This window comes from Salvelinus namaycush, chromosome 17, assembly GCF_016432855.1.
Source record: "Salvelinus namaycush isolate Seneca chromosome 17, SaNama_1.0, whole genome shotgun sequence".
NCBI lineage: Eukaryota > Metazoa > Chordata > Actinopteri > Salmoniformes > Salmonidae > Salvelinus > Salvelinus namaycush.
In genome coordinates, this window is record NC_052323.1 from 32,570,528 (window position 1) to 32,597,870 (window position 27,343).

At 42.3% G+C, this 27,343-nt stretch overlaps 2 protein-coding genes across 2 annotated transcripts in view; one reads left to right on the forward strand and one right to left on the reverse strand.

The window, feature by feature from the left end:
* LOC120062193 (peroxisome proliferator-activated receptor gamma coactivator 1-beta-like) overlaps nt 1-14,133 on the forward strand; it is a 123,873-nt gene extending 109,740 nt beyond the window's left edge. Inside the window, exons 5-12 of the mRNA XM_039011995.1 lie at nt 3,731-4,709; nt 4,949-4,994; nt 7,500-7,564; nt 8,503-9,091; nt 10,151-10,226; nt 12,690-12,808; nt 12,934-13,067; nt 13,267-14,133. Coding sequence (XP_038867923.1) covers nt 3,731-4,709; nt 4,949-4,994; nt 7,500-7,564; nt 8,503-9,091; nt 10,151-10,226; nt 12,690-12,808; nt 12,934-13,067; nt 13,267-13,358 — 2,100 coding nt within the window. The 3' untranslated portion in view covers nt 13,359-14,133. The remainder of the gene's footprint in view (nt 1-3,730; nt 4,710-4,948; nt 4,995-7,499; nt 7,565-8,502; nt 9,092-10,150; nt 10,227-12,689; nt 12,809-12,933; nt 13,068-13,266) is intronic.
* Nucleotides 14,134-24,173: 10,040 nt separating this feature from the next.
* The window catches only part of LOC120062088 (rod cGMP-specific 3',5'-cyclic phosphodiesterase subunit alpha-like), a 30,654-nt gene continuing 27,484 nt past the window's right edge, over nt 24,174-27,343 (reverse strand). Inside the window, exons 19-22 of the mRNA XM_039011896.1 lie at nt 26,911-26,985; nt 26,334-26,417; nt 26,036-26,204; nt 24,174-24,223 (exon numbers count right to left, since the gene is read on the reverse strand). Of these exons, the coding sequence (XP_038867824.1) occupies nt 24,174-24,223; nt 26,036-26,204; nt 26,334-26,417; nt 26,911-26,985 (378 nt within the window). The remainder of the gene's footprint in view (nt 24,224-26,035; nt 26,205-26,333; nt 26,418-26,910; nt 26,986-27,343) is intronic.

Below are 27,343 nucleotides of genomic sequence, written 5' to 3' on the forward strand. Positions count from 1 at the left end.
GTATGTATTTATGTAGTCATGAGTTGTTCACTCTGTATGGTATGTAGTCATGAGTTGTTCACTCTGTACGGTATGCAGTTATATAGTAATGAGTTGTTCACTTTGTACGGTATGTAGTTATGTAGTCATGAGTTGTTCACTCTGTATTGTATGTATTTATGTAGTCATGAGTTGTTCACTCTGTATGGTATGTAGTCATGAGTTGTTCACTCTGTACGGTATGCAGTTATATAGTAATGAGTTGTTCACTTTGTACGGTATGTAGTTATGTAGTCATGAGTTGTTCACTCTGTATGGTATGTATTTATGTAGTCATGAGTTGTTCACTCTGTATGGTATGTAGTCATGAGTTGTTCACTCTGTATGGTATGTAGTCATGAGTTGTTCACTCTGTATAGTATGTAGTTATGTAGTCATGAGTTGTTCACTCTGTATGGTTTGTTGTTATGTAGTCATGAGTTGTTCACTCTGTATGGCATGTAGTCATGAGTTGTTCACTCTGTATGGTATGTAGTCATGAGTTATTCACTCTGTATAGTATGTAGTTATGTAGTCATTAGTTGTTCACTCTGTATGGTATGTAGCCATGAGTTGTTCACTCTGTATGGTATGTAGTCATGAGTTGTTCACTCTGTATAGTATGTAGTCATGAGTTGTTCACTCTGTATGGTATGTAGTCATGAGTTGTTCACTCTGTACGGTATGTAGTCATTAGTTGTTCACTCTGTATGGTATGTAGCCATGAGTTGTTCACTCTGTATGGTATGTAGTCATGAGTTGTTCACTCTGTATGGTATGTAGCCATGAGTTGTTCACTCTGTATGGTATGTAGCCATGCGTTGTTCACTCTGTATGGTATGTAGCCATGAGTTGTTCACTCTGTACGGTATGTAGTCATTAGTTGTTCACTCTGTATGGTATGTAGCCATGAGTTGTTCACTCTGTATGGTATGTAGTCATGAGTTGTTCACTCTGTATAGTATGTAGTCATGAGTTGTTCACTCTGTATAGTATGTATTCATGAGTTGTTCACTCTGTATAGTATGTAGTCATTAGTTGTTCACTCTGCATAGTATGTAGTCATGAGTTGTTCACTCTGTATAGTATGTAGTCATTAGTTGTTCACTCTGTATGGTATGTAGTCATGAGTTGTTCACTCTGTATAGTATGTAGTCATGAGTTGTTCACTCTGTATAGTATGTATTCATGAGTTGTTCACTCTGTATAGTATGTAGTCATTAGTTGTTCACTCTGTATAGTATGTAGTCATTAGTTGTTCACTCTGTATGGTATGTAGTCATGAGTTGTTCACTCTGTATAGTATGTAGTCATTAGTTGTTCACTCTGTATAGTATGTAGTCATGAGTTGTTCACTCTGTATAGTATGTAGGCATTAGTTGTTCACTCTGTATAGTATGTAGTCATGAGTTGTTCACTCTGTATAGTATGTAGTCATGAGTTGTTCACTCTGTATAGTATGTAGTCATGAGTTGTTCACTCTGTATAGTATGTAGTCATGAGTTGTTCACTCTGTATAGTATGTAGTCATGAGTTGTTCACTCTGTATAGTATGTAGTCATGAGTTGTTCACTCTGTATAGTATGTAGTCATTAGTTGTTCACTCTGTGTAGTATGTAGTCATGAGTTGTTCACTCTGTATAGTATGTAGTCATTAGTTGTTCACTCTGTATAGTGTGTAGTCATGAGTTGTTCACTCTGTATAGTATGTAGTCATTAGTTGTTCACTCTGTATGGTATGTAGTCATGAGTTGTTCACTCTGTATAGTATGTAGTTATGAGTTGTTCACTCTGTATAGTATGTAGTCATTAGTTGTTCACTCTGTATAGTATGTAGTTATGTAGTCATTAGTTGTTCACTCTATGGTATTTAGTTATGCAGTCATGAGTTGTTCACTCTGTATGGTTTGTTGTTATGTAGTCATGAGTTGTTCACTCTGTATGGTATGTAGTCAGGAGTTGTTCACTCTGTATAGTATGTAGTTATTTAGTCATTAGTTGTTCACTCTGTATGGTATTTAGTTATGTTGTCATTAGTTGTTCACTCTGTATGGTATTTAGTTATGTAGTCATGAGTTGTTTACTCTGTATGGTATGTAGTCATGAGTTTTTCACTCTGTACGGTATGTAGTTATGTAGTCATGAGTTTTTCACTCTGTACGGTATGTAGTTATGTAGTCATGAGTTGTTCACTCTGTACGGTATGTAGTTATGTAGTCATGAGTTGTTCACTCTGTATGCTATTTAAAAACAATAGACGGTAGGACAGTATTTGACAGTATTTTTATTTATTGAATAATACTCGACAAAGCATTTGTGTTTAGTGAGTCCTCCAGATCAGACCATTGTCCTGTCCTGCTAAGCATTCAAAATGTAACGAGTACTTTTTAGGTGTCAGGGAAAATGTATGGAGTAAAAAGTATAGTATTTTCTTTTGGAATGTAGTGAAGTAAAAGTTGTCAAAAGTAAAAATAGTCAAGTTAAGTACAGATACCAAAATAAATTACTTACGTAGTACTTGAAAGTATTTTTACTGAAGTACTTTACACCACTGCTCAGTTGAGATCATTTCCACTCTGCCACGTAGGTCTGCACGATATGGGCAAATAATCTAGGACAAATTTTTTACCAAATGTTGCAATTGCGGTTTGACTTGCGAATTAGAGCAAAACTGTTGGAATCATGGAAATAGAATGACTATTCTAATTGTATAGTTAGAATATAATAGTGGGCACTTTGAATACAGTGTTTTTTGATATGACGACAAATTAAAGTGCCAGGGAGGAGTTATTGTGACAGGGTAGGAACTAAAGTGTTGATAAGTGTTTCCTAGGTGACCCTATAAGCTTTGGCTACATTGCATGGTTTCTCTTAGCTACTTCATGTAGCCAACATATTCTTGCTTTGCATATTCCTCTTTGATTTAGAAGATACTGTTGCACAAACAGCACACTGATTTAGGTCTACACCATCACTGGTATTATCAGGCTGTATTAACTAGCTACGTTTGCTCTTACTCAGTACATTTATTAGCAAGCTAGCTAGCTAGCTATTAGCATTAGCGGCTAACAATTAGCGTATCACAAGAATTAAGGCAACTTACTAATAAAAGACAAACTAGCTGTTTGCTGATGTAAGAATCACAAACTAATAGTGTCATTATAGAACGCTAGTGGATTTATATTAAGAAGCAAAGTGAAAAGAGCATTGTTGTCATCAACATTGTTGCATGTGCTGCATTGACAATGTAGACTGAACGTAAGTGTCTGGTGGTTGAGGAACGTCAAATGCGCTCCTTGAGTGATAGGCGTGGCTAGGTCTGTGTGGAAAGTGGCACGGAGAGAAAGAGCGGAGAGAGATGACTCAAGTAGCGAAGTAAACTATCAAAATTGACATTACACATGGCGTATCACATTTAACAAACCAAACATTCAAATACCGGTATAGAAGGTGAAGTAAAAACCCAAACCGGTCCCTACATCAATACCGGTATATTGTAAAATATGGTATATCGCCCAGCCCTAGTATGTAGTCATGACTTGTTCACGCTGTACGGTATGTAGTTATGAGTTGTTCACTCTGGACGGTATGTAGTCATTGACTAGACGTAGAAGTCATTCCTTAATCTCTTGGATCATGCCGTGCACAGAGACTCACAAAGGTCATGTTTGTAGGTAGTAACCCATCTCTTTCTCTCTGTTTCTTTCTGCAGCGTGAAAGCACACATCATGAGCGTAAGCCCCGAGCGGTGAGACCAGCTGGACGTCTGTGCACAGAGCTCCACCGGCACCTCACCACCACACAGGAGGCCGAGGATACTCCTTCAGCTGACACAGAGGAGGACGGGGAGGAGGAGGAAGATGATGACGAGGAGGACAGTGAGTCCGAGGAGGAAGAAGACGAGGAGGAGACCTCGAGCAGTGAGGGTGAAAGCGCCACCCCGCCTGAGCCCTCCAAGCCCCAGTTCTCCTCTGAGAAAGAACTGCACTCTGTGGTGGAGCTTATCAAGTACATGCACACATACTGCCTCCCCATGCGCAAGCAGGCCGTCTGGGAGCGCAAGGAGCGCGAGTGCCCAGGCCAGGTACGCAGGGCCAGGCCTGAGTACCCTCCTGCTCGTATCTCCCCAAACTGTCACAAGGCTGCAACCCAGGCCCAGATCTGCGCCCCTCGGCCGCGCCTCGCCTTCACACGCAGACGGGAGTTCAAAGCCAACTCTCTTCTGCGCGAACTGCTCGAAGCGGTCAAATCCTTTGACATGAGCAAGCCTTACAGACTCCACAGCCCCCCCTACACCCATAACAGAGGAGCTATCCCCAAACCAGCGCAGGACAGAAAGACTGAGACCCCCAGTCCGGCTGCCCGTTCAACCAAACCAGTGCTTAGAAAAGACTCCGAGAGCGACAGGTCCCTAGAAGCCCCGAAGAGCCCCGATCTGGAGGACGCGTCTTTCTCTGTCCGCCGCTCCCGCAGGCTCGCCTCTTTCCCCAGCCGCTTCGCCAAGAAGGTGCGTGCGGGCCGGATGAGGGTGGAGCCTGTGTCGGGAGCCGGGCACCTTGGCGAGGAGGACATGGCGGTCAAACACCCCATGGGACACGACCTGGAGAAAGACACCACCACCCCTAACAACAGTACTTCTTCCCAAGCCACGGCAGACGCAGCGGAACCCGATAACATCTGCTGTCAAAACGGTAAGGAAGATGAAGTCCTAAGCTCTCTACACCAATCCTGTTGTGTCAGTCCACATGACTCCATCATGCAGCATCTTTCTTAAATTTGACATGAATGAAAAATAAAGAGCCCCAGCATTGTTACACAGCGTGCTAAGCAAAAGGCTATTTCTACACCTGCTAGATCTGCTGTGGTGTTCTCTGACCATGCATGTAATCATTGGTACCATTGACTCTTTCTGTTGTTTTCCTTATTGCAGTGAAACGCAGCTGCCTCTGTCTGCCGCTGACTCCCATATCCACAGGGTTTGTTTTCCATACTATATTCCTATACACTACAACACATACAGTTGAAGTCGGAAGTTTACATACACCTTAGCCAAATACGTTGAAACTCAGTTTTTCACAATTCCTGACATTTAATCCTATATTAATCCTATATTCCTATAATCCCTGTTTTAGGTCAGTTAGGATCACCACTTTATTTTAAGGATGTGAAATGTCAGAATAATAGTAGAGATAATGATTTATTTCAGCTTTTATTTATTTCATCACATTCCCAGTGGGTCAGAAGTTTACATACACTCAATTAGTATTTGGTAGCATTGCCTTTAAATTGTTTAACTTGGGTCAAACGTTTTGGGTAGCCTTCCACAAGCTTCCCACAATAAGTTGGGTGAATTTTGTCCCATTCCTCCTGACAGAGCTAGTGTAACTGAGTCTGGTTTGTAGGCCTCCTTGCTCGCATACTCTTTTTCAGTTCTGCCCACACATTTTCTATAGGATTGGGGTCAGGGCTTTGTGATGGCCACTCCAATACCTTGACTTTCTTGTCCTTTGGAAGTATGCTTGGGGTCATTGTCCATTTAGAAGACCATTTGCGACCAAGCTTTAACTTCTTGACTGATGTCTTGAGATGTTGCTTCAATATATCCACATCATTTTTCTTTCCTCATGATGCCATCTATTTTGTGAAGTGCACCAGTCCCTCCTGCAGCAAAGCACCCCCACAACATGATGCTGCCACCCCCGTGCTTCACGGTTGGGATGGTGTTCTTTGGCTTGCAAGTCTCCCCCCTTTTCCTCCAAACATAGCGATGGTCATTATGGCCAAACAGTTCTATTTTTGTTTCATCAGACCAGAGGACATTTCTCCAAAAAAGTACGGTCTTTGACCCCATGTGCAGTTGCAAACCATAGTCTGGCTTTTTTATGGCGGTTTTGGAGCAGTGGCTTCTTCCTTGCTGAGCGGCCTTTCAGGTTATGTCGATATAGGACTTGTTTTACTGTGGATATAGATACTTTTATACCTGTTTCCTCCAGCATCTTCACCAGGTCCTTTGCTGTTGTTCTGGGATTGATTTGCACTTTTCACGCCAAAGTACGTTCATCCCTAGGAGACAGAACGTGTCTCCTTCCTGAGCGGTATGACGGCTGTGTAGTCCCATGGTGTTTATACTCGCGTACTATTGTTTGTACAGATGAATGTGGTACCTTCAGGCGTTTGGAAATTGCTCCCAAGGATGAACCAGACTTGTGGAGGTCCACAATTTTTTTCTGCGGTCTTGGCTGATTTCTTTTGATTTCCCATGATGTCAAGCAAAGAGGCACTGAGTTTGAAGGTAGGCCTTGAAATACATCCACAGGTACGCCTCCAATTGACTCAATTGATGTCAATTAGCCTATCAGAAGCTTCTAAAGCCATGACATAATTTTCTGAAATTTTCCAAGCTGTTTAAAGGCACAGTCAACTTAGTGTATTTAAACTTCTGACCCACTGGAATTGTGATACAGTGAATTATAAGTGAAATAATCTGTCTGTAAACAATTGTTGGAAAATCACTTGTGTCATGCGCAAGTAGATGTCCTAACGAACTTGCCAAAACTATAGTTTGTTAACAAGACATTTGTGGAGTGGTTGAAAAACGAGTTTTAATGACTCCAACCTAAGTGTATGTAAACTTCCGACTTCAACTGTATACTGCTAGCCCATCTGTCCAGAGTCAAGTAATCACAAAGCTCTTTTTAATGTTCACTTCTGGAACTCTTCCATGTGTAAAATTACTGTGATGTTCTGTGGTTCCCAGAGAGTTTGTTGCTTCTTTGTAGACTCTGTAATATCCCCAAAGCACTCCACAAAAGCCTTTCATGGTAACACAGATCCCAAATAGCCCTCAATAGGAGACGTAGCTTGTACTGTAATACCAATCACAGACGGCTTTAAAGAAAAACATGACAGGAAAAAGGGAATGCTCACATACACAATGAAAATGTAATACAAACTTCAAACGTAAACCTTCATAAAACCTACTAACCCCTCATAAACCCTACTAAGCCCTCATAAACCATACTAAACCCTCATAAACCCTACTAACCTCTCATAAACCCTACTAAACCCTCATAAACTATACTAAACCCTCAAACTATACTAAACCCTCATAAACTATACTAAACCCTACTAAACCCTCATACACCCTACTAAAACCTCATAAACCCTACCAAACCATCATAAGCCCTAACAAACCCTCATAAACCCTACCAAGCCCTCATAAACCCTACCAAACATCATAAACCCTACTAAACCCTCATAAACCCGCATAGCACCTTAAGAAATCCTAAAGAAACATCATTCAGCACTCAGCAGTATCCTTTGTCCCCCACCCCCTCTACCTCTACCCCAACTCCCACACCCCTTCCCCTGGCCTTGATGATGACTCTGTAATCTTTCTTCCTCCGTCTCTCTCTCTCTCTCTCTCTGTCTCCCTCTCTCAATTTAATTAAAGTAAATCTCTCTCTCATCCCCATGATCAGAGATACCCAGTATGCCAACAAGCCCTTTGAGCAGACTCTCAGCGTGGACCTGTGTGGCACAGCAGGTAATGTTGGGGCTTTGAGTCAGTGTTGATCATTGTGACATCTTTTACACCTTGACTTCACGAGACTGGATGAGAGCAGGATTTTGGATGTATATCCTATTGTGTCTGTCAGAAGTAGCATAGTACTGTTACATAATGTACTGTAGACCAGTGTATCTGGTGTATATGTAGTACTGTAACATAATGTACTGTAGACCAGTGTATCTGGTGTATATATACTACTGTAACATAATGTACTGTAGACCAGTGTATCTGGTGTAGATATAGTACTGTAACATATTGTACTGTAGACTGTAGATATAGTACTGTAACATAATGTACTGTAGATATAGTACTGTAACATAATGTACTGTAGACTGTAGATATAGTACTGTAACATAATGTACTGTAGACAGTAGATATAGTTCTGTAACATAATGTACTGTAGACCGGTGTATCTGGTATAGATATAGTCCTGTAACATAATGTACTGTAGATATAGTACTGTAACATAATGTATGGTAGATATAGTACTGTAGATATAGTACTGTAACGTAATGTACTGTAGATATAGTATTGTAACATAATGTACTGTAGATATAGTACTGTAACATAATGTACTGTAGATATAGTATTGTAACATAATGTACTATAGCCTGTAGATATAGTACTGTAACATAATGTACTGTAGATATAGTACTGTAACATAATGTACTGTAGACTGTAGATATAGTACTGTAACATAATGTACTGTAGATATAGTACTGTAACATAATGTACTGTAGACTGTAGATATAGTACTGTAACATAATGTACTGTAGATATAGTACTGTAACATAATGTACTGTAACATAATGTACTGTAGATATAGTGTCTGTGAATCGTTGTTGTTTCTCTGATGTTAACCCGTCAGAGCTGTATGAAACCACATGACTTATGAGAGTGGCGTGTGTTTTCAGGCCTCACCCCTCCCACCACCCCCCCTCACAAGCCTGTGGAGGACGAGCTTTTCAAGCCTGAGGGGAAAGGAGAGTCGAAGGGTTCTTGGCTCACCCGGGCCAACTCCCGCAAGTTCCCCAAGCAGACCGAACTCTACGCTCAGCTCCGCAAGATGGGCCAGGCCAGCGATGCAGATCCCAAAGTCCACCAGACATTCGGAGACCACGACTACTGCCTGCTGAGCCTGGGGGAGCGTAGGAAGAGAACCGCCGCCATGCTGTCCCACTCTCTGTTCGGACGCTCTTCTTCTGAGGGGCCAGAGCCTAAGGGGGAAAGGGCGCTGGGGGGCGAGAGGTATGGACATCAGCGTGAAGACAAACTCTTCTCCAAGGTACCAGAGTACCTGAGTAACGGTACCAGGGCTGACAGCAAGGGGGACGGGCGGAGGGCGACCGCGGCATCACCCCAATCAGGATCGCCCCATGCTATATCACCCCACAAGTCAGATGAAGAGGGGGAGCGCTCCTCCCTCTGCTCCCGCTCTCCCTCCCCCATCCTCCACTCCAGCTTCTGCCAGCCCCACTCCCCTAGCAGTAAGCCTGACATCAGGTGAGAATATAAACCACAGATATAAGGATTTACATTGGTAAAATATGTCTAGTGAGATCTATCTCTCTTCAATATCAGATTTGCAACTTTTCTGTTTACACTAGCCTTGGATGTGGTGTGGCCCAAGCCACATTCCTGCCTCGTGTGTGTGTGTGTGTGTATCTATTAGCATACCGTAAATACCGGGGTATATAGACAAACCAAATAAGAATAGCAATTCAAACTATACAGGAGCTTCTCATATCAACCATATTGCACGTAGTGTTGCACACTTGATTAATGCAATGATTCACAAATGTGAGGATATTTTAAGCCTTTAATTTTCAATTTGGCTAACAGTAAAAATGCTGTCTACTGGTATTAAGGTTATTCCTGCAGGGACATGTGGGAGATGTATGTGGTAGATGTCTACCTCCGGAGGTAGTGTGGGAGACATCTCTTAAACGTCCAATGCATCTGCTGTGTCTCAATATCAAATCATTTCTGGGTAACAATTAAGAGCCTTACTGTGATTATTTTCAATTCAAATTGTTTAAAAAAAGAAAAGAAACAAAAATAGCTTCTTAGCAAAGAGCAAAAAAACTGAAAACTGAAAAAAAAACTGAAAACGATCTGTTATTGGCAGATAGGTATGGAACTCTGTTTCTTATTGGTCAATAAACTATTTTACCGCCTGGTGATGTCACCAGGCAGGCCAAAACTCCATCCCATCAAAACAAGCTGAAATTTCAGGCGGTCTTTTCAAACAGCTCTTACTCTAAAAGAGCATTATCACCATTTTCACAGTATTATTCCAACCTCATAGTGTGGAAATATATATAAAATGCAGGAAAATAAAGTGTTTGACTGCACTGGGCCTTTAAAGAGAGATTTGAATCTAGATCAGACTCTTTACACTAACCTAGTTTGAGTCATCAAAATAGTGTAGTGTAAAGAGTCCCTGATCATTCTGATTAGCAGTCAGCCAGGAGTACTGTGGCTCTTCTCATTGTTATGTGACCTCAGGTTCTTCCATTCGCTCCTGTCTAATATCTCTGCCTTGTGTCTCTCTCTCCTCAGCTGTGAGAACTCTGAAACGTGCCACGGAGACAAGCAGGGGAACAAAATCTCCAAGTCTGGGATTCAAATTGACGAGGTAAACACCAGTTATTCCATTATGAGTTTTGACAAAGTCATACAACCCTGTTATGTACACTGAATAAAAATATAAATGCAACATGTAAAGTGTTGGTCCCATGTTTCATGAGCTGAAATAAAATATCCCATAAATGTTCCATATACACAAAAAGCTTATTTCTCTAACATGTTGTGCTCAAATGTGTTTACATCCCTGTTAGTGAGCATTTCTCCTTTTCCAAGATAATCCATCCACCTAACAGGTGTGGCATATCAAGAAGCTGATTAAACAGCATGATCATTGCACAGGTCTACCTTATTTTGGGGACAATAAAAGGCCACTCTAAAATGTGCAGTTTTGTCACACAACACAATGTGCCACAGCTGTTTAAAGATTTGAGGGATTGTGCAATTGGCATGCTAACTGCAGGATTGTCCACCAGAACTGACTGCAGGAATGTCCACCAGAGCTCTTGCCAGAGAATTGAATGTTCATTTCTTAACCATAAGCCGCCTCCAACGTCATTTTAGAGAATTTGGCAGTGCGTCCAACCGGTTTCACAACAGCAGACCACGTGTAATCACACCAGCCCAGGACATCCACATCCGGCTTCTTCACCAACGAGATCGTCTGAGACCAGCCACCTGGATAGCGGATGAAACTGGGTTTGCACAACCAAAGAATTTCTGCACAAACTTTCAGAAACCGTCTTAGGGAACCTCATCTGCGTGCTCGTCGTCCTTACCAGGGTCTTGACCTGACTGCAGTTCGTGTAGTAATCAACTTCAGTGGGCAAATGCTTACCTTCGATGGCCACTGGCACGCTGGAGAAGTGTTCTCTTCATGGATGAATCCCGGGCAGATGACAGACAGCATGTATGGCGTCGTGTGGGTGAGCGGTTTGATGATGTCAACGTTGTGAACAGATTGCCTCATGGTGGCAGTGGGGTTATGGTATGGGCAGGCATAAGTTACGGACAAAGAACACAAAATGCCCAGAGATACCGTGATGAGATCCTGAGGCCCATTGTCGTGCCATTCATCCTCTGCCATCACCTCATGTTTCAGCATGATAATGCACGGCCCCAAGTCACAAGGATCTGTACACAATTCATGGAAGCTGAAAATGTCCCAGTTCTTCCATGCCTGCATACTCACCAGACATGTCAGCCATTGAGCATGTTTGGGATGCTCTGGATCAACGTGTATTACAGCTTGTTCCAGTTTCTGCCAATTTTCAGCAACTTTGCACAGCCATTGAAGAGGAGTGGGACAACATTCCACAGGCCAAAATCAAAAGCCTGATCAACTCTATGCAAAGGAGATAGGTCACACCAGAAACTGACTGGTTTTCTGATCCACGCCCCTACCTTATTTTTGTTGCTATCTGTGACCAACAGATGCATATCTGTATTCCTAGTCATGTGCAATTCATAGATTAGGGCCTAATGAATGTATTTTAATTGACTGATTTCCTCATATGAACTGTAACTCAGTAAAATGTTAAATTGTTGCATGTTGCATTTATATTTTTTTTCAGTATATACACTGTGACTCCAGGATGCCGGCCTTCTAGGCAGAGTTGCAAAGAAAAAGCCTTATCTCAGACTGGCCAATAAAAAATAAAATATTAAAATGGGCAAAAGAACACAGTCACTGGACAGAGGAACTCTGCCTAGAAGGCCAACATCCCGGAGTCGCCTCTTCACTGCTGACGTTGAGACTGGTGTTTTGCAGGTACTATTTAATAAAGCTGCCAGTTGAAGACTTGTGAGGCGTCTTTTTCTCAAAATGTACTTGCCTTGTTGCTCAGTTGTGCACCGGGGCCTCCCACTCTTCTTTCTCTTCTGGTTAGAGCCAGTTTGCGCTGTTCTGTGAAGGGAGTAGTACATAGCGTTGTACAAGATCTTCAGTTTCTTGGCAATTTCTTGCGTGGAATAGCCTTAATTTCTCAGAACAAGAATAGACTGACGAGTTTCAGAAGAAAGGTCTTTGTTTCTGGCCATTTTGAGCCTGTAATCGAACCCACAAATGCTGATACTCCAGATACTCAACTAGTCTAAAGAAGGCCAGTTTTATTGCGTCTTTAATCAGTACAACAGTTTTCAGCTGTGCTAGCATAATTGCAAAATGGTTTTCTAATGAACAATTAGCCTTTTAAAATGCTAAACTTGGATTAGCTAACACAACGTTCCATTGGAACACAGGAGTGATGGTTGCTGATAATGGGCCTCTGTACACCTATGTCGATATTCCATAAACAAATCAGCTGTTATCAGCTATAATTATTATTTACAACTTTAACAATGTCTGCACTGTATTTCTGTTATTTTAATGGACAAGAAATGTTATTTTCTTTCAAAAAATAGGACATATCTAAGTGACCCCACATTTTTAATAGTAGTGTATGTGTGAAGTAGGCGTGCTTTGCCACTGCAGCAAGTGTCTTGTTCTGACGGTTACCATGGTGTCATTGCCTAGGACAACTGCCAAGTGTTCTACATTCACAACCTGCCGAGCAGCGTCACACAAACTATGCTGCGCAAACGCTTCGAGGCCTTTGGCGACCCAGAGGACTGCAAAGTCATCACCAAAAACGAGTAGGTCCTTTTAATCTGCCTGCCTTGCCTGTCTGCCTGGCCTGTCTGCCTATCTGCCTGCCTGGCCTGTCAGGCTGAAACGCATCTTTCTGTCTTTGTGTGTGTGTGTCCGTGTGTGTCCATAGGGAACGCTGTGGAGTCATCAAGTTTCGTCAAGCGTCCAGTGGCCAGCAGATCCAGAAGCACAGACGAGAGCCGCTCTTCCAGAACAGAGGGGGTGGCATGCACAGGCTCAGCAGGAAGAGATACATTGATCTGGGTATGCAGAGATACAGTCAAAACATGTTATACAGCCAAAGTATAGTCAAAACATGAATGTCAAATGTTGTTAAGGAGTATGAACTGTTGGCAGTGCTAAGATACTTCATGTGTAGTATATATTTCTCTCTCTGTAACATTGATGTAATGGAGTTGGATGTAGCCATGATGACTGTTCTAACAGAGCTTTTTCTGTCCAGACGAAGCGGGACCAGGGCCGGTAAAGAGCAAGTATGACGCCCTGGACTTTGACACCCTGCTGAAGGAGGCCCAGAAGAGCCTGCATCGCTGACGGTAACTCGGCTGGCCTCGCCTTAGAACCCCCGAACCACCCCCAGACTTGCCTCAGTACCTCAACCAAGGCACCTCGTCATGTTTACATTTTTAACATTGGAATAAGAAACGGACCTTGTCTCTTTCGACTGAGGATACTACGGAGGAAGCTAGCAGGGGTTGGAGGGATGGAGGAAAAAGCAACCAAACAACATAGAAACTCTCTGAACACAAAAGCTGCTTCCTGTCTGTGTTCATGACTTATTTGTGACTCGTCGTCGCCCCATTGGGAGTGGGCGTGCAGGCGGGCGAGACCTTTGTAGCAAACGTTTCTCCCTCCGTTGGTCATTGTGGTGTGTGTGTGTCTGCGTGTGTGTCGTATTTTTGTACCCCCTTGGTTACTACTGGTGCAACTGCAAGCTCAGCTGTATTGGCCGTTACGTCGTACAGTATATAACGAGCCTGCTCTATATTAGCAAACTTTTGGATGTTAAAACTATGTGTGTTATGACATAAAATACAAAAGCAGAAAAATAATTTTAATAACTTAAAAGAGTTTACAAATCGAAAATGAAAAGAAAAAATCTTGTTTTATGTCATTTTAGTGCTTCCTTAATTTAATCTATGCACTCTTAACGAGGTAATAATGTTTCTTCTCTCGACTTGTACTCTGCCATGCTATTGACTGCTTTACTCTGAAGGTTCCCACTGCTGAAGAGATAGACACAACCTGCTAACACAGCGTTTTCCAAACTCGGTCCTGGGGCCCCCCCTGGGTGCACGTCTAGATTTTTTGCTCTAGCACTACACAGCTGATTCAAATAACCAACTCATCATCAAGCTTTGATTATTTGAGTCATCTGTGTAGTGCTAGGGCAAAACCCAAAACGTACACCTAGGGGGGGCCAGGATCGAGTTTGGGAAACGCTGTGCTAACACTAATCTAGGATGGCAGACTTCCTATCCTGCCAACACATAAATGGGGTTATGACAACCAATGCTATTATGTCATGAAGTAAAGTTCAAGGCATTTTTACCCTATGAAAACTCACTCACTCTCAGAAGAAAATCACAAAATCCATCGTAGCCAATTCTCTGCACTGTTTGTACTGTTGGAACATGTGAATCAGTCAGTAAGTCAACTTATTCAAGCACAGAGTAGAATCAGACATTTACTACAAGTTCCAGATATACCCTAAACTATAGTAATGGAATGTACACCTGAATGACCTGCCTGAATCCAAATGATTATTATTAGGATTATTGTTATTATATGAATCCAAGTCTCTGTATTATTTAATAGAGCTCTAATGCAGCCTGTGTCTTTTGTGATGCAGCCAGCAGTTTAGCTGAGGGAGAGAGAGTCCGAGGCTCACCGTACAGGGGAACTACCTCTGTATCTGCTGATGGTAGAGGTAATACTACCATTAACACCTGAGAGAGAGGGGTGGTGGGATATCAACTCTGTTGAAGTCTGTTGAAATTTCCCAGAGGTATGGATGGTACAACATCAGTCAAGCGCGTCAACCCCATTTGCTCTTCTTCCCTTTCCTTCCCTCTCCTTCCCTCTTACCTCTCCTTCCTTCCCTCTCCTTCCCTCTTCTTCCCTCTCCTTCCCTCTTCCCTCTCATTCCCTCTCTTTCCCTCTTCCCTCTCCTTCCCTCTTCCCTCTCCTTCCCTCTTCCCTCTCCTTCCCTCTTCCCTCTCCTTCCCTCTCTTTCCCTCTTCTTCCCTCTCTTTCCCTCTTTTCTCCTTCCCTCTCCTTCCCTCTTCCCTCTCATTCCCTCTCCTTCCCTCTTCCCTCTCCTTCCCTCTTCCCTCTCTTTCCGTCTCTTTCCCTCTTTCCTCTCATTCCCTCTTCCCTCTCTTTCAGTCTCTTTCCCTCTCCATCCCTCTCTTTCCCTCTTCCCTCTACTTCCCTCTTCTCCTTCCCTCTATCCCTATTCCCTCTCCTTCCCTCTTCCCTTTCCTTCCCTCTTCTTCTCGGGTTCTCTCCCCCACTTTTTACTCTCTATCTTCCTTCTACTCTGAAACACTTGTTTACTTCTCCCAAGCTCTCTGATAGGTGAAGGAGGTCAGCTTGGTTTTCCCGCTAAATCTCCCACTTCTCACCTCGTGGCAAAAAACTCAAAATAGATTGTGTGTCAGTTGTTAGAGCCAGTCTCGACCGTATATCCAATGTGTACCTGAGTGAGTCGTCTGTCTGTGTCTCGTGTTTGGGTGAGCGCTGCCATCGCTGGGGATCCCAGGGGGACCCATGGCCCTCTGGTGTGCTGGGAGACTGAAGACCTCTTCTCTCCCCCTCTTTTTCTTGTTTTCTTAAAGGACCAGGTCCCCCTGTCCTCCGGTCCCTCAATACTGTGCAGCCTTTCTGTGTGTGGGCATGGGGCCTCGCGCTGCCCCAGCCTTGGCAAACCCCCTTTCCTTTTTTCTAAGGTTTTATCCCTGTCTCTCTCTACCCCACATTTATCTCATCTCCTCCTCTTTACCACATGAAGCTGAATGTTTACATCACTGAATTCTCCTTCCACTTTATTAGAGCGCACACTAAGTACAAAGACGCCTTATTCCGTGTTAGAGAGTATCCTATCAGGATATGCCTTCTTGGCTTACCCTAGAAGGTGTACTGAATTTTTTTTATGACAATTTAGTGCTATACATACTGATTGAGAAATGAGTTGTCATCTGAAAAAACCCTTACTAATCAATAGAAGAAAAGCTGAAAGAATATTTGTGCTTAGTATGTATACTACTAAACAGTGAGAGAATGTGCAGGTTTACACAATACAATATATATGATATAATATGTGTATATATGATAGAATATGTGTATATATGATATAATATGTGTATATAGCACTATGTCTAGTGTAAACATGAAATGTGTCGTTGTGTCTATACAGCGTGCATTATAAAGGTGGTGGGTCACGATCGCAAATCAGACTGGCAAGGATAAACTGTTTAAAGATGCAAGGTTGAACAATACAGGGAGTCATTTATGCTGAAATGACTTGACTCAAGGCAAGCACTGTTGTATAAAGTTATCCCTTTAGATATGCTAAGGTTTGATTTCTTTTTTTTAATTACAAAATATTTTTGATGATTTTTCTTTTTTTTAACGCAATTGAGATGCAATACATATATCTATGAGATTGGAAGGAGTTATTTCAGTGGTTGGTTGTTAAAATATGACAGGAAATGGAAGGAGTTATTTCAGTGGTTGGTTGTTAAAATATGACAGGAAATGGAAGGAGTTATTTCAGTGGTTGGTTGTTAAAATATGAGAGGAAATGGAAGGAGTTATTTCAGTGGTTGGTTGTTAAAATATGACAGGAAATGGAAGGAGTTATTTCAGTGGTTGGTTGTTATTATTTCAGTGGTTGGTTGTTAAAATATGACAGGGGCAATCCTTGAAAACAGATCCTGTAAATTGACAAATAATAATAATGTGGTCAGTAATTGTTGACATCCAAAAAGTAATGTATCAAAGCGTTAGAACATGAAAAAAGCCCCAAATAGTGAAATATCTGTTCACAACTGTTCACAAGGGAACTCTATCTATTAGTAACACATGCTGTTGGGACACAGGTTGTTCAACATTTTGAATTTCACTGGACACTTAATAATTGGTAACTTGTGAACATGTAAAACTCATTTTGGAGAGGGGGAAAGAAAGCAGTCCATGTGCGTTTAGCCCCTTTTGTATTTTGGGAATACTTGATGCCAGCAGTGTGCTTCCATCAGTAGAACTGAAAGACAGCAAACAGCCAATTCTCACGAAGAGAGCCTTAAAACAATAGGGAACAGCTAAATCTATCACTGTTATTACTGCTCTAGCTCCTTTCAAATCCAATGTGTTTTATTCATTACTGAAGTAATTCAAAAATGTTCAATACATACAGCCATATTATAAAAGGTACAGTGCATTCAGAAAGTATTCAGACCCCTTCCCTTTTTCCACATTTTGTTACATTAAAGCCTTATTCCAAAATGGATTAAATAAATAAAACATCCTCACCAATCTACACACAATACCCCATAATTACTTCAGAAATAATTTTTATTTTATTTACCTAAGTATTCAGACCCTTTGCTATGAGACTCGAAATTGAGCTCAGGTGCATCCTGTTTCCATTGATCATCCTTGAGATGTTTCTACAACTTGATTAGAGTCCACCTGTGGTAAATTCAATTGATTGGACATGATTTGGAAAGCCACATGCCTGTCTATATAAGGTCCCACAGTTGACAGTGCATGTCAGAGCAAAAACCATGTCATGAGGTCGAAGGAATTGTCCATAGAGCACCGAGACAGGATTGTGTCGAGGCACAGATCTGGGGAAGGGTACCAAAAAATGTCTACAGCATCGAAGGTCCCCAAGAACACAGTGGCCTCCGTCATTCTTAAATGGAAGAAGTTTGGAACCACCAAGACTCTTCCTAGAGCTGGCCGCCAGGCCAAACTGAGCAATCGGTGGAGAAGGGCCTTGTTCAAGGAGGTGACCAAGAACCCGATGGTTACTCTGACAGAGCTCCAGAGTTCCTCTGTGGAAATAGGATAACTTTCCAGAAGGACAACCATCTCTGCAGCACTCCACCAATCAGGCCTTCATGGTAGAGTGGCCAGATGGAAGCCACTCCTCGGTAAAAGGCACATGACAGCCCGCTTGGAGTTGACCAAAAGGCACCTAAATGACTCTCAGATCATGAGAAACAAGATTGTCTGGTCTGATGAAACCAAGATTGGACTCTTTGGCCTGAATGCCAAGCGTCACGTCTGAAGAAAACCTGGCACCATCCCTACGGTGAAGCATGGTGGTGGCAGCCTTATGCTGTGGGGATGTTTTTCAACGGCATGGGCTGGTAGACTAGTCGAGGGAAATATGAACAGAGCAAAGCACAGAGAGATCCTTGATGAAAACCTGCTCCATAGCGGGGGAAAAGGTTCCCCTTCCAACAGGACAACAACACTAAGCACACAGCCAAGACAACGCAGGAGTGGCTTTGGGACAAGTCTCTGAATGTCCTGGGTGGCCCAGCCAGAGCCCCGACTCGAACCCGATCAAACATCTCTGGAGAGACCTGAAAATAGCTGTGCAGCAACGCTCCCCATCCAACCTGAAAGAGCTTGAGAGGATCTGCATAGAAGAATTGGAGAAACTCCCAAAATACAGGTGTGCCAAGCTTGAAGCGTCATGCCCAAGACTCGAGGCTGTAATCGCTGCCAAAGGTTTTTCAACAAGGTGCTGATTAAAAGGTCTGAATACTTATGTAAATGTAATATTCTTTATTTTTTTAAATTGTGCTAAAATGTCAAACTGTTTTTGCTTTGTCATTATGGGGTATTGTGTGTAGATTGATGAGGAAGAAAAGCTATTTAATTAATTTTAGAATAAGGCTGTAACATAACAAAATGTGGAAAAAAGGGAAGTTCTGAATACTTTCGGAATGTACTGTATATACATATGAATATATATTTGTGTTTGTGTAGATATTTTAGATGATTATATACTTTCTTATTGAAAACTTTGATGTTGACCATTTTCCTCAGTGTTTCAGAGCACTTCGACACATTTCAACAACTAGCCTGCTATCCGTCTAGGATTTGTTTGATTGAGAGATGATCCAAATTGAACTCCTTCCAAAGGGAACCCTCATCAGAACAGAATGCAATACTTTCTTTCCAATCTTCATTTCAGGAAATAGCAAGAAATAAACTTGAGGCAAATTGACCAAAAACTATATTTGATGTTGGCTTGAAATTTTATTTGGAGTGCCTCGTCAGGTTGATTTCTAAATGTCATAATCCAGCTACATTGCCCACACAAATACACGATATATACAAAAGTATGTGGACAATCCTTCAATTTAGTAGATTCGGCTATTTCAGCCGCACCCGTTGCTGACAGGTGTATAAAATCAAGCACACAGCCATGCGATATCCATAGACAAACATTGGCAGTAGAATGGCCTTACTGAAGAGCTCAGTTACTTTCAATGTGGCACCATCATAGGATGCCATCTTTCCAACAAGTCAGTTCGTCAAATTTCTGCCCTGCTAGATCTGCCCCGGTCAACTGTAAGTGCTGTTATTGTGAAGTGGAAACGTCTAGGACCAACAATGGCTCAGCCACAAAGTGGGAGGCCACACAAGCTTACAGAACGGGACATCCGAGTGCTGAAGCGCGTAGCGCGCCAAAATTGTCTGTCCTCGGTTGCAACACTCACTACCAAGTTCCAAACTGCCTCTGGAAGCAACGTCAGCACAATAATAGCTGACTATTTGTCGGGAGCTTCATGAAATGGGTTTCCATGGCCGAGCAGCCGCACACAAGTCTAAGATACGCAATGCTAAGCAGCGACGGACAAATCTGGGTTTGGCGGATGCCCCAATGCATAGTGCCAACAGTTTGGTGGCGGAGGAATAATGGTCTGGGGCTGTTTTTCATGGTTCTGGCTAGAACCCTTAGTTCCAGTGAAGGGAAAGCTTAACGCTACAGCATACAATGATATTATAGACGATTCTGTGCTTCCAACTTTGTGGCAACAGTTTGGGGAAGGCCCTTTCCTGTTTCAGCATGACAATGCCCCCGTGTACAAAGCAAAGTCTGGATAGAAATGGTTTGTTGAGATCAGTGTGGAGGAACTTTACTGGCTTGTACAGAGTCCTGACCTCAACCCCATCGAACACCTTTAGGATGAATTGGAACGCCGTATGTGAGCCAGGCCTAATCACCCAACATCAGTGCCCAACCTCACTAATGCTCTTGTGGCTGAATGGAAGCAAGTCCCAACATCTAGTGGAAAGCATTCCCAGAAGAGTGGAGGCAGTTATAGCAGCAAAGGGGGGACCAACTTCATATTAATACCCATGATATTGGAATGAGATGTTTGATGAGTAGGTGTCCACATACTTTTGGTCATGTAGTGTACATATTTAAGTTTTCACATTTAATTTAATTGGAAAATATTGTATCTTTAAACTCCCCACCACGTTAATAAAAAGCCCTATGGACAGAAAGTGCTTGCTATACTGGTCCTATATAGGCCATTGAATCACCACGGATCACTGTATTCTGGATGTAAATGATTATGTCTGCACTACTACTAGTCGTGTGTATCGATGTTTTTTTGTATCTTAGGCAGACAGATGGGAACGTGATGTAAATGGTTACTTCGGGTGCTGCAAACTGTCACAATCTAGCTAGCTGTGTGTTGGTCTTTGGTGGAAGAAAAACAGACAGAAAAGGGCATACATTGTTTGTTTTGTGTTTTTATTTTTTATTTCTAGTTCATTTTGTTCTATTTACATCTAATGACTATCAAAATCATTTTTTAACTTAGTTTTTGGTAAATGGTAAATACTAGTAAGATTTTATATTTTTTACATATGTTTGTTGTACTTTGCGTTCATTCTTTTTATTTATATGCCACTTAGTTTGGATGTCTTTTTCTGTTTTGTGTGATTTCCTATGTGTTGAGAATTTAGAGACAAAATGCATTTCAGTATTTTTGAATTGTTAAAATCTAGTTTCATAGATACATTTATCTATAGGGGAAATTATCTGATGTTATAAATTATATTTTAATTCATGTAAATAGACTATGGCTTCCTTTTTAACTGAATACATTTCTCTTCAGAGATTGTTTACATTATTAAACTGTAGAAATTTTCCTCATATACTGTAAAAAGTACATATTCATTGATTTGCCTCCCAAAAATAAAATCCTAATGAACAACGTCAAGGTTTGGACATGACATTACATGAGTTGTGCATTCATTGATGTGTCAATGTTTGAGACGGTGTACATGGAGCGAAGGAGGTCAACTTTCGCTGTGGCACTATGATGTGGTGTTACAGTACACCACAAGAATGAGACAACACACAACATCAGTAGTTCAACTAGTTTAATATCTTAATCTTTCTGTGGCGCATATTCAGAACGTATACATGCAGTGCCTGACTTTGTAGCAGGGCTCCATACTAGGCTGCACATTCTGACCGACAGTAATCAGTAATGACAACACATGAAAGCAAGAAAAGGGGATTTCTCTATTGAAAGGCTTACACAGCAAAGCAATATCAACCTTTTCCCACTGCTTTCTACAAAGAGAAACATCACATCTGACACAAGCATATTTGGTATGATTCTATAATTTGTTGATTTGATGCAGTGGTTTGGGAGGGGTGGGGGGGGTCGCTTAGTATACAGTGTATGTGTCCTCAGTTATCCTTGCTAACGGGACGTATCTAGCTAGCCTAATGGACGGACGCACTGACTGATTAAGACTTCCCCATTAATGGTGTCTCTTAAGGAGCCACTGGCTAATTTTCCACTCAGCCTGCCTGTGATTCATGTCAGTGTGACGCTCTCTAACTGGCTGTCTCGGATCCCCCTGCAGCCTCAGCCTCTATGCGGCTACGAGACAGTAGGAGCCTCACTGAGCACCACAGCCCTATAGGGCCAACCCTGACTGCAGCACTCCCCTATTGGTTAAACAGAGAGACAAAGAGGCAGCCAGGTCTGTGCGGTGCTCAGCACAGTGCTTACCTATGTCACCTACTGTGTTGTGTAGTGGTGACGCACGGCTCTTCGCTACAGTAAAGGAAAGCCCGCCCCCTCTGATTCACTCTGCCAATCAGTTCTCATTCGCCGCGCTCAATTAGGTCGGGCATCTTTCTGTGTTTTGTAAGACTGTTATGTATGACCCCAGTGGGATAGTTAACACACACACACACCTTGTACACACACTGTAACACTCACTATATCATGAGGGTGATGCTGATGCTGTGGACTTAATTCTGCAGTGAGGGAGCAATGCAGAGTTGAATTACTGGTTTATTTACATTATTAATGACAATAGGATAGGGTAGCATAGGATACACATCTATATCAATTTAAATATAGGGATACACTGCTGAATTCAAGGATAGGCTACTACTGTACATATACAGTGCATTCAGAAAGTATTCAGACCCCTTGACTTTTTCCACATTTTGTTACATTACAGCCTTATTCTAAAATGGATAAAATGATTTTTTTCCCTCATCAATCTACTTACAATAACCTATAATGACAAAGCAAAAACTTTCTTTTTTTTAAACATTTTTACAAATGTATTATATTTAAAAACTGAAATATAACATTTACATAAGTATTCAGACCCTTTACTCAGTACTTTATTGAAGCACCTTTGGCAGTGATTACAGCCTCGAGTCTTCTTTGGTATGACGCTACAAGCTTGGCACACCTGTATTTGGGGAGTTTCTCCCATTCTTCTCTACAGATCCTCTCAAGCTCTGTCAGGTTGGATGAGAAGTGTCGCTGCACAGCTATTTTCAGGTCTCTCCAGAGATGTTTGATCGGGTTCAAGTCCGGGCTCTGGCTGGGCCACTCAATGACATTCAGAGACTTGTCCCAAATAGAGTGGTCTGACAGTCTTAATGTGCCTTTTGGCAAACTCCAAGCGTGTTGTCATGTGCCTTTTACTGAGGAGTGGCTTCCGTCTGGCCACTCTACCATAAAGTCCTGATTTGTGGAGTGCTGCAGAGATGGTTGTCCTTCTGGAAGGTTCTCCCATCTCCACAGAGGAACTCTGGAGCTCTGTCAGAGTGACCATTGGGTTCTTGGTCACCTCCCTGACCAAGGCCCTTCTCCCCCAATTGCTCAGTTTGGCCTGGCGGCCAGCTCTAGGAAGAGTCTTGGTGGTTCCAAACTTCTTCCATTTAAGAATGTTGGAGGCCACTGTGTTCTTGGGGACCTTCAATGCTGTAGACATTTTTGGTACCCTTCCACAGATCTGTGCCTCGACACAATCCTGTCTCGGAGCTCTACAGACAATTCCTTCGACCTTATGGTTTGGTTTTGGTCCCACAGTTGACATGCACTGTCAACTGTAGGACCCTATATAGGCAGGTGTGTGCCTTTCCAAATCATGTACAATCAATTGAATTTACCACAGGTGGACTCCAATCAATTTGTAGAAACATGTCAAGGATGATCAATGGAAACAGGATGCACCTGAGCTCAATTTTGAGTCTCAGAGCAAAGGGTCTGAATACTTATGTAAATAAAGTATTTCTGTTTTTTATTTCTAAAAGCCTGTTTTTGCATTATAGATTATTGTGTGTAGATTAATTAGGAAAACATGTAATTTTATACATTTTAGAATAAGGCTGTAACATAACAACATGTGGAAAAAGTCAAGGGGTCTGAATACTTTCAGAATAGAGTGTATGTTTAGCCTATGGAAATGATACCCAACCTTTTTTTGCTAACTGAATTCCGTATTTCTAAGGAAGTCAAATTCACATTGCCAAATTAACGAGTGTGTAAGTACATGGTAAATTCCAATAAAATACCTAAATATTTACATTCATTGCACAGGAATAGGCTGTGTTTGAATTTGCCCATGAGCTGCTTCATCCTGTGGATCCTCTGGCTTGGTACCATATATAGGTCAATGTATAGCACAGTGCAGTATACTGTAAGGCTATGCTAAGCTAATGCTAACCAGCTCTAGTTATGTAAACTGTAATGCTAAGCTAATGCTATTTGGTACTAGTTATGTATACTGTAAGTCTTCGCTAAACTAATGCTAACTGGCTCTTGTTCAGTATACTGTAAGGCTATAATAAGTTAATGCTAACCCACTCTAGTTATGTATACTGTAAGGGTATACTAAGTTAATGCTAACCGGCTCAAGTTCAGAATACTGTAAGGCTACGCTAGGCTAATGCTAACCAGCTCTAATAGACCGATATCGGGTACAGGGACGTAAAACTCCTGTCTTGGTGCAGATACTTTGGTCCAGGACTGGGATCTCTCTAGTCTAGTTGACAACACAGGTCTTTGACTGGGGGGCTGCTTCAGCTGCACTCGCTGTGTGAGAGAGGGAACAACACAGGGTTAGAGTACAGGGTCCATATTCACAAAGCGTACCAGAATAGACGTGCTGATCTAGGATCAGGTCCTCCCTGTCTATATAATCGTATTAATTATGATCTAAAATGGAAAACTGATCCTAGATCAGCACTACTACTCTGAGACACTTTATGAGTATAGATCCTTATCTCACATTTATAAAGTTGAATGAGCCCCAGAGCTTAAACTATACATTGTTTCAAATAGAGACAGTCCAAGTTTATGTCAGTCTGCAGTGTTTTCCTCTATATAAAAGCAACATGTAAAGATCCCAGAAATGTTCCATAAGCACAAAAAGCTTATTTCTCTAAAATGTTTTGCTCAAATTTGTTTACATCCCTGTTAGTGAGCATTTATCCTTTTCCAAGATAATCCATCCACCTGACAAGTGTGGCATATCAAGAAGCTGATTATACAGCATGATCATTACACAATAAAAGGCCACTCTAAAATGTGCAGTTTTGTCACACATCACAATGTGCCACAGATGTCTCATATTTTGAGGGAGCGTGCAATTGGCATGCTGACTGCAGGAATGTCCACCAGAGCTGTTGCCAGATAATTGAATGTTCATGTCTCTACCATAAGCCGCCTCCAACCGGCTTCACAACCGCAGACCACTTGTAACCAGGCCAGCCCAGGACCTCCACATCCGACTGCTTCACCTGCAGGATCGTCTGAGACCAGCCACCCGGCCAACTGATGAAAGTGTGGGTTTGCACAACTGAAGAATTTCTGCACAAACTGTCAGAAACTGTCTCAGGTAAGCTCATCTGCGTGCTCGTCGTCCTCACCAGGGTTTTGACCTGACTGCAGTTCAGCGTCGTAACCAACTTCACTTGACAAATGCTCACCTTCGATGGCCACTGGCACACAGAGAAGGTTTGCTGATGTCAATTTTGTGAACAGAGTGCCTATGGTGGCGGTGGGGTTATGGTATGGGTAGGCATAAGCTACGGACAAAGAACACAATTGCAATTTATTGATGCCAATTTGAATGCACAGAGATACCCGTGACGAGATCCTGAGGACCATTGTCGTGCCATTCATCCGTCGCCATCATCTCATGTTTCAGCATGATAATGCACAGCCTCATGCCGCAAGGATCTGTACACAATTCCTAGTAGCTGAAAACGTCCCAGTTGGCCTGCATACTCATCAGACATGTCACCCATTGAGCATGTTTAGGATGCTCCGGATCAATGTGTATGACAGTGTGTTCAAGTTCCCTTCCAATATCAATAAACTTCACACAGCCATTGAAGAGGAGTGGGACAACATTCCACAGGCCACAATCAACAACCTGATCAACCCTTTTTTTAAGGTATCTGTGACTAACATATGCATATGTGTATTCCTAGTCATGTGAAATCCATAGATGAGGGTATACTGGATTTATTTCAATTGACTGATTTTCTTATATGAACTGTAACTCAGTAAAATCTTTTAAATTGTTGCATGTTATATTTATATTTAAGTTCAGTGTAGTTTCCACCATGTATCCCGAGTGGCGCATCGGTCTAAGTCACTGCAGCTCAGTGCTAGAGGTGTCACTACAGACCTTGGTTTGATTCCAGGCTGTATCACAACTGGCCGTGATTGGGAGTCCCATAGGGCCGCGCACAATTGGCCCAGCATCGTCCGGGTTTGGCCAGGGTAGGCCGTCATTGTAAATAAGAATTTGTTCTTAACTGACTTGCCTAGTTAAATAAAGGTTAAAGAAATATATGTCTAAAGAGGAAGTGTGGAATATTTCTTAATGTGCATTACCCTGCTTGGCTGCGGTGGCTGCAACAGCTACCTCCTCCTTGGCTGTCTTGGCCTCCTCCAGAGCAGCCAGCTTAGCTTCGTGTATCTCCTTCAGAGCATTCCACTCCTTCCTGTTGTTCAGCAGCCGGTCCAGCATGGGAGTGATCTCCACATGGAAACGGGAGAACTCCTAGAGGAGGTGGGGGGAGATGGCGAGGAGGTGGAAAGTGTAATTTCAAAATCCTAGCTAGATCTAAGTTACTTGGTATCCAGTGCCAACTACTAGTTATTTATTTATGATAGAGACGCAAGGACTCACCTTGTACACAAAAGCACAGACAAAATCGATGAAACCACACTGCATCTTGGGAAGATCAGCTGATTTAGTCCTGTCCATCATGGGCTGGGGGGGGGGGGGGGGGGGGGGTCATGGGATTAGTAGAACGAATGTACTAAAACTTGGCTCTGCTTGACTCCAGCTAAAGCAATCGAATGAACCTAAACTACATTTTCCCGTTCTGACACAAATGCTGTTATACTCCGAGGGATCTTGCTGGGTAAAATGGTGTGTCAGTTGACTCGGCAATAGTGACCACATCTGAATCACCACGCTACATAATAAACATCATCACATGCCCTATGGGAACTCTCCCTTACTCTCCCTCTCTCCCTTTCTCTCTCTCTCTTTCTCTCTATCTCCATCTCTCTCACTCTCTCTGTCTCCCTCCCTTTCTCTCTCTCTCCCCCTCTCTCTTGCTCTCTCCCCCTCTCTCTCTTGCGCTCTCTTTTTTTCTCTCTCCCTCTCTCTCACCCTCTCCCCCCTCTCCCTCTCTCACCCTCTTTCCCCCTCTCTATCTCTTTTTCTTTCTCCTCCTCCTCCAGTCTCCCATTCTTACAATAGGCTGCTGTTCCAGTACAGTCCTCTCCAGGTCACCCTGCTCCCAGAACTCTGCAGCCACAGACAGCGCCACCTGCAGGCCCACACAGGAATGGTCACACACACAACACTCACATACTAACATTATGAAACTTACAGAATGATGATGTCCATAGCAACAAGAGTATATTTGCACTGATGTGAGTTTGTGCTCGCTTGCCTCAACGGAAATATTCTATTACGATTTAGTAGACACTGTAGTATGAAAGGTCTGCTTCTGATGCAATCCAGAGCTTACAAGAAAAATGCCATTATAAAAATGGTATTCCATACTAATTGCTATTCCTCTCACATCCTTTTCTGTTTTCAATGTGGACTGCTGAAAGCCACATGTTCTAAGATGCTGTGTCATTATGAGAAAAGCAGCACAACTTAATTCTTCAAACATCTGT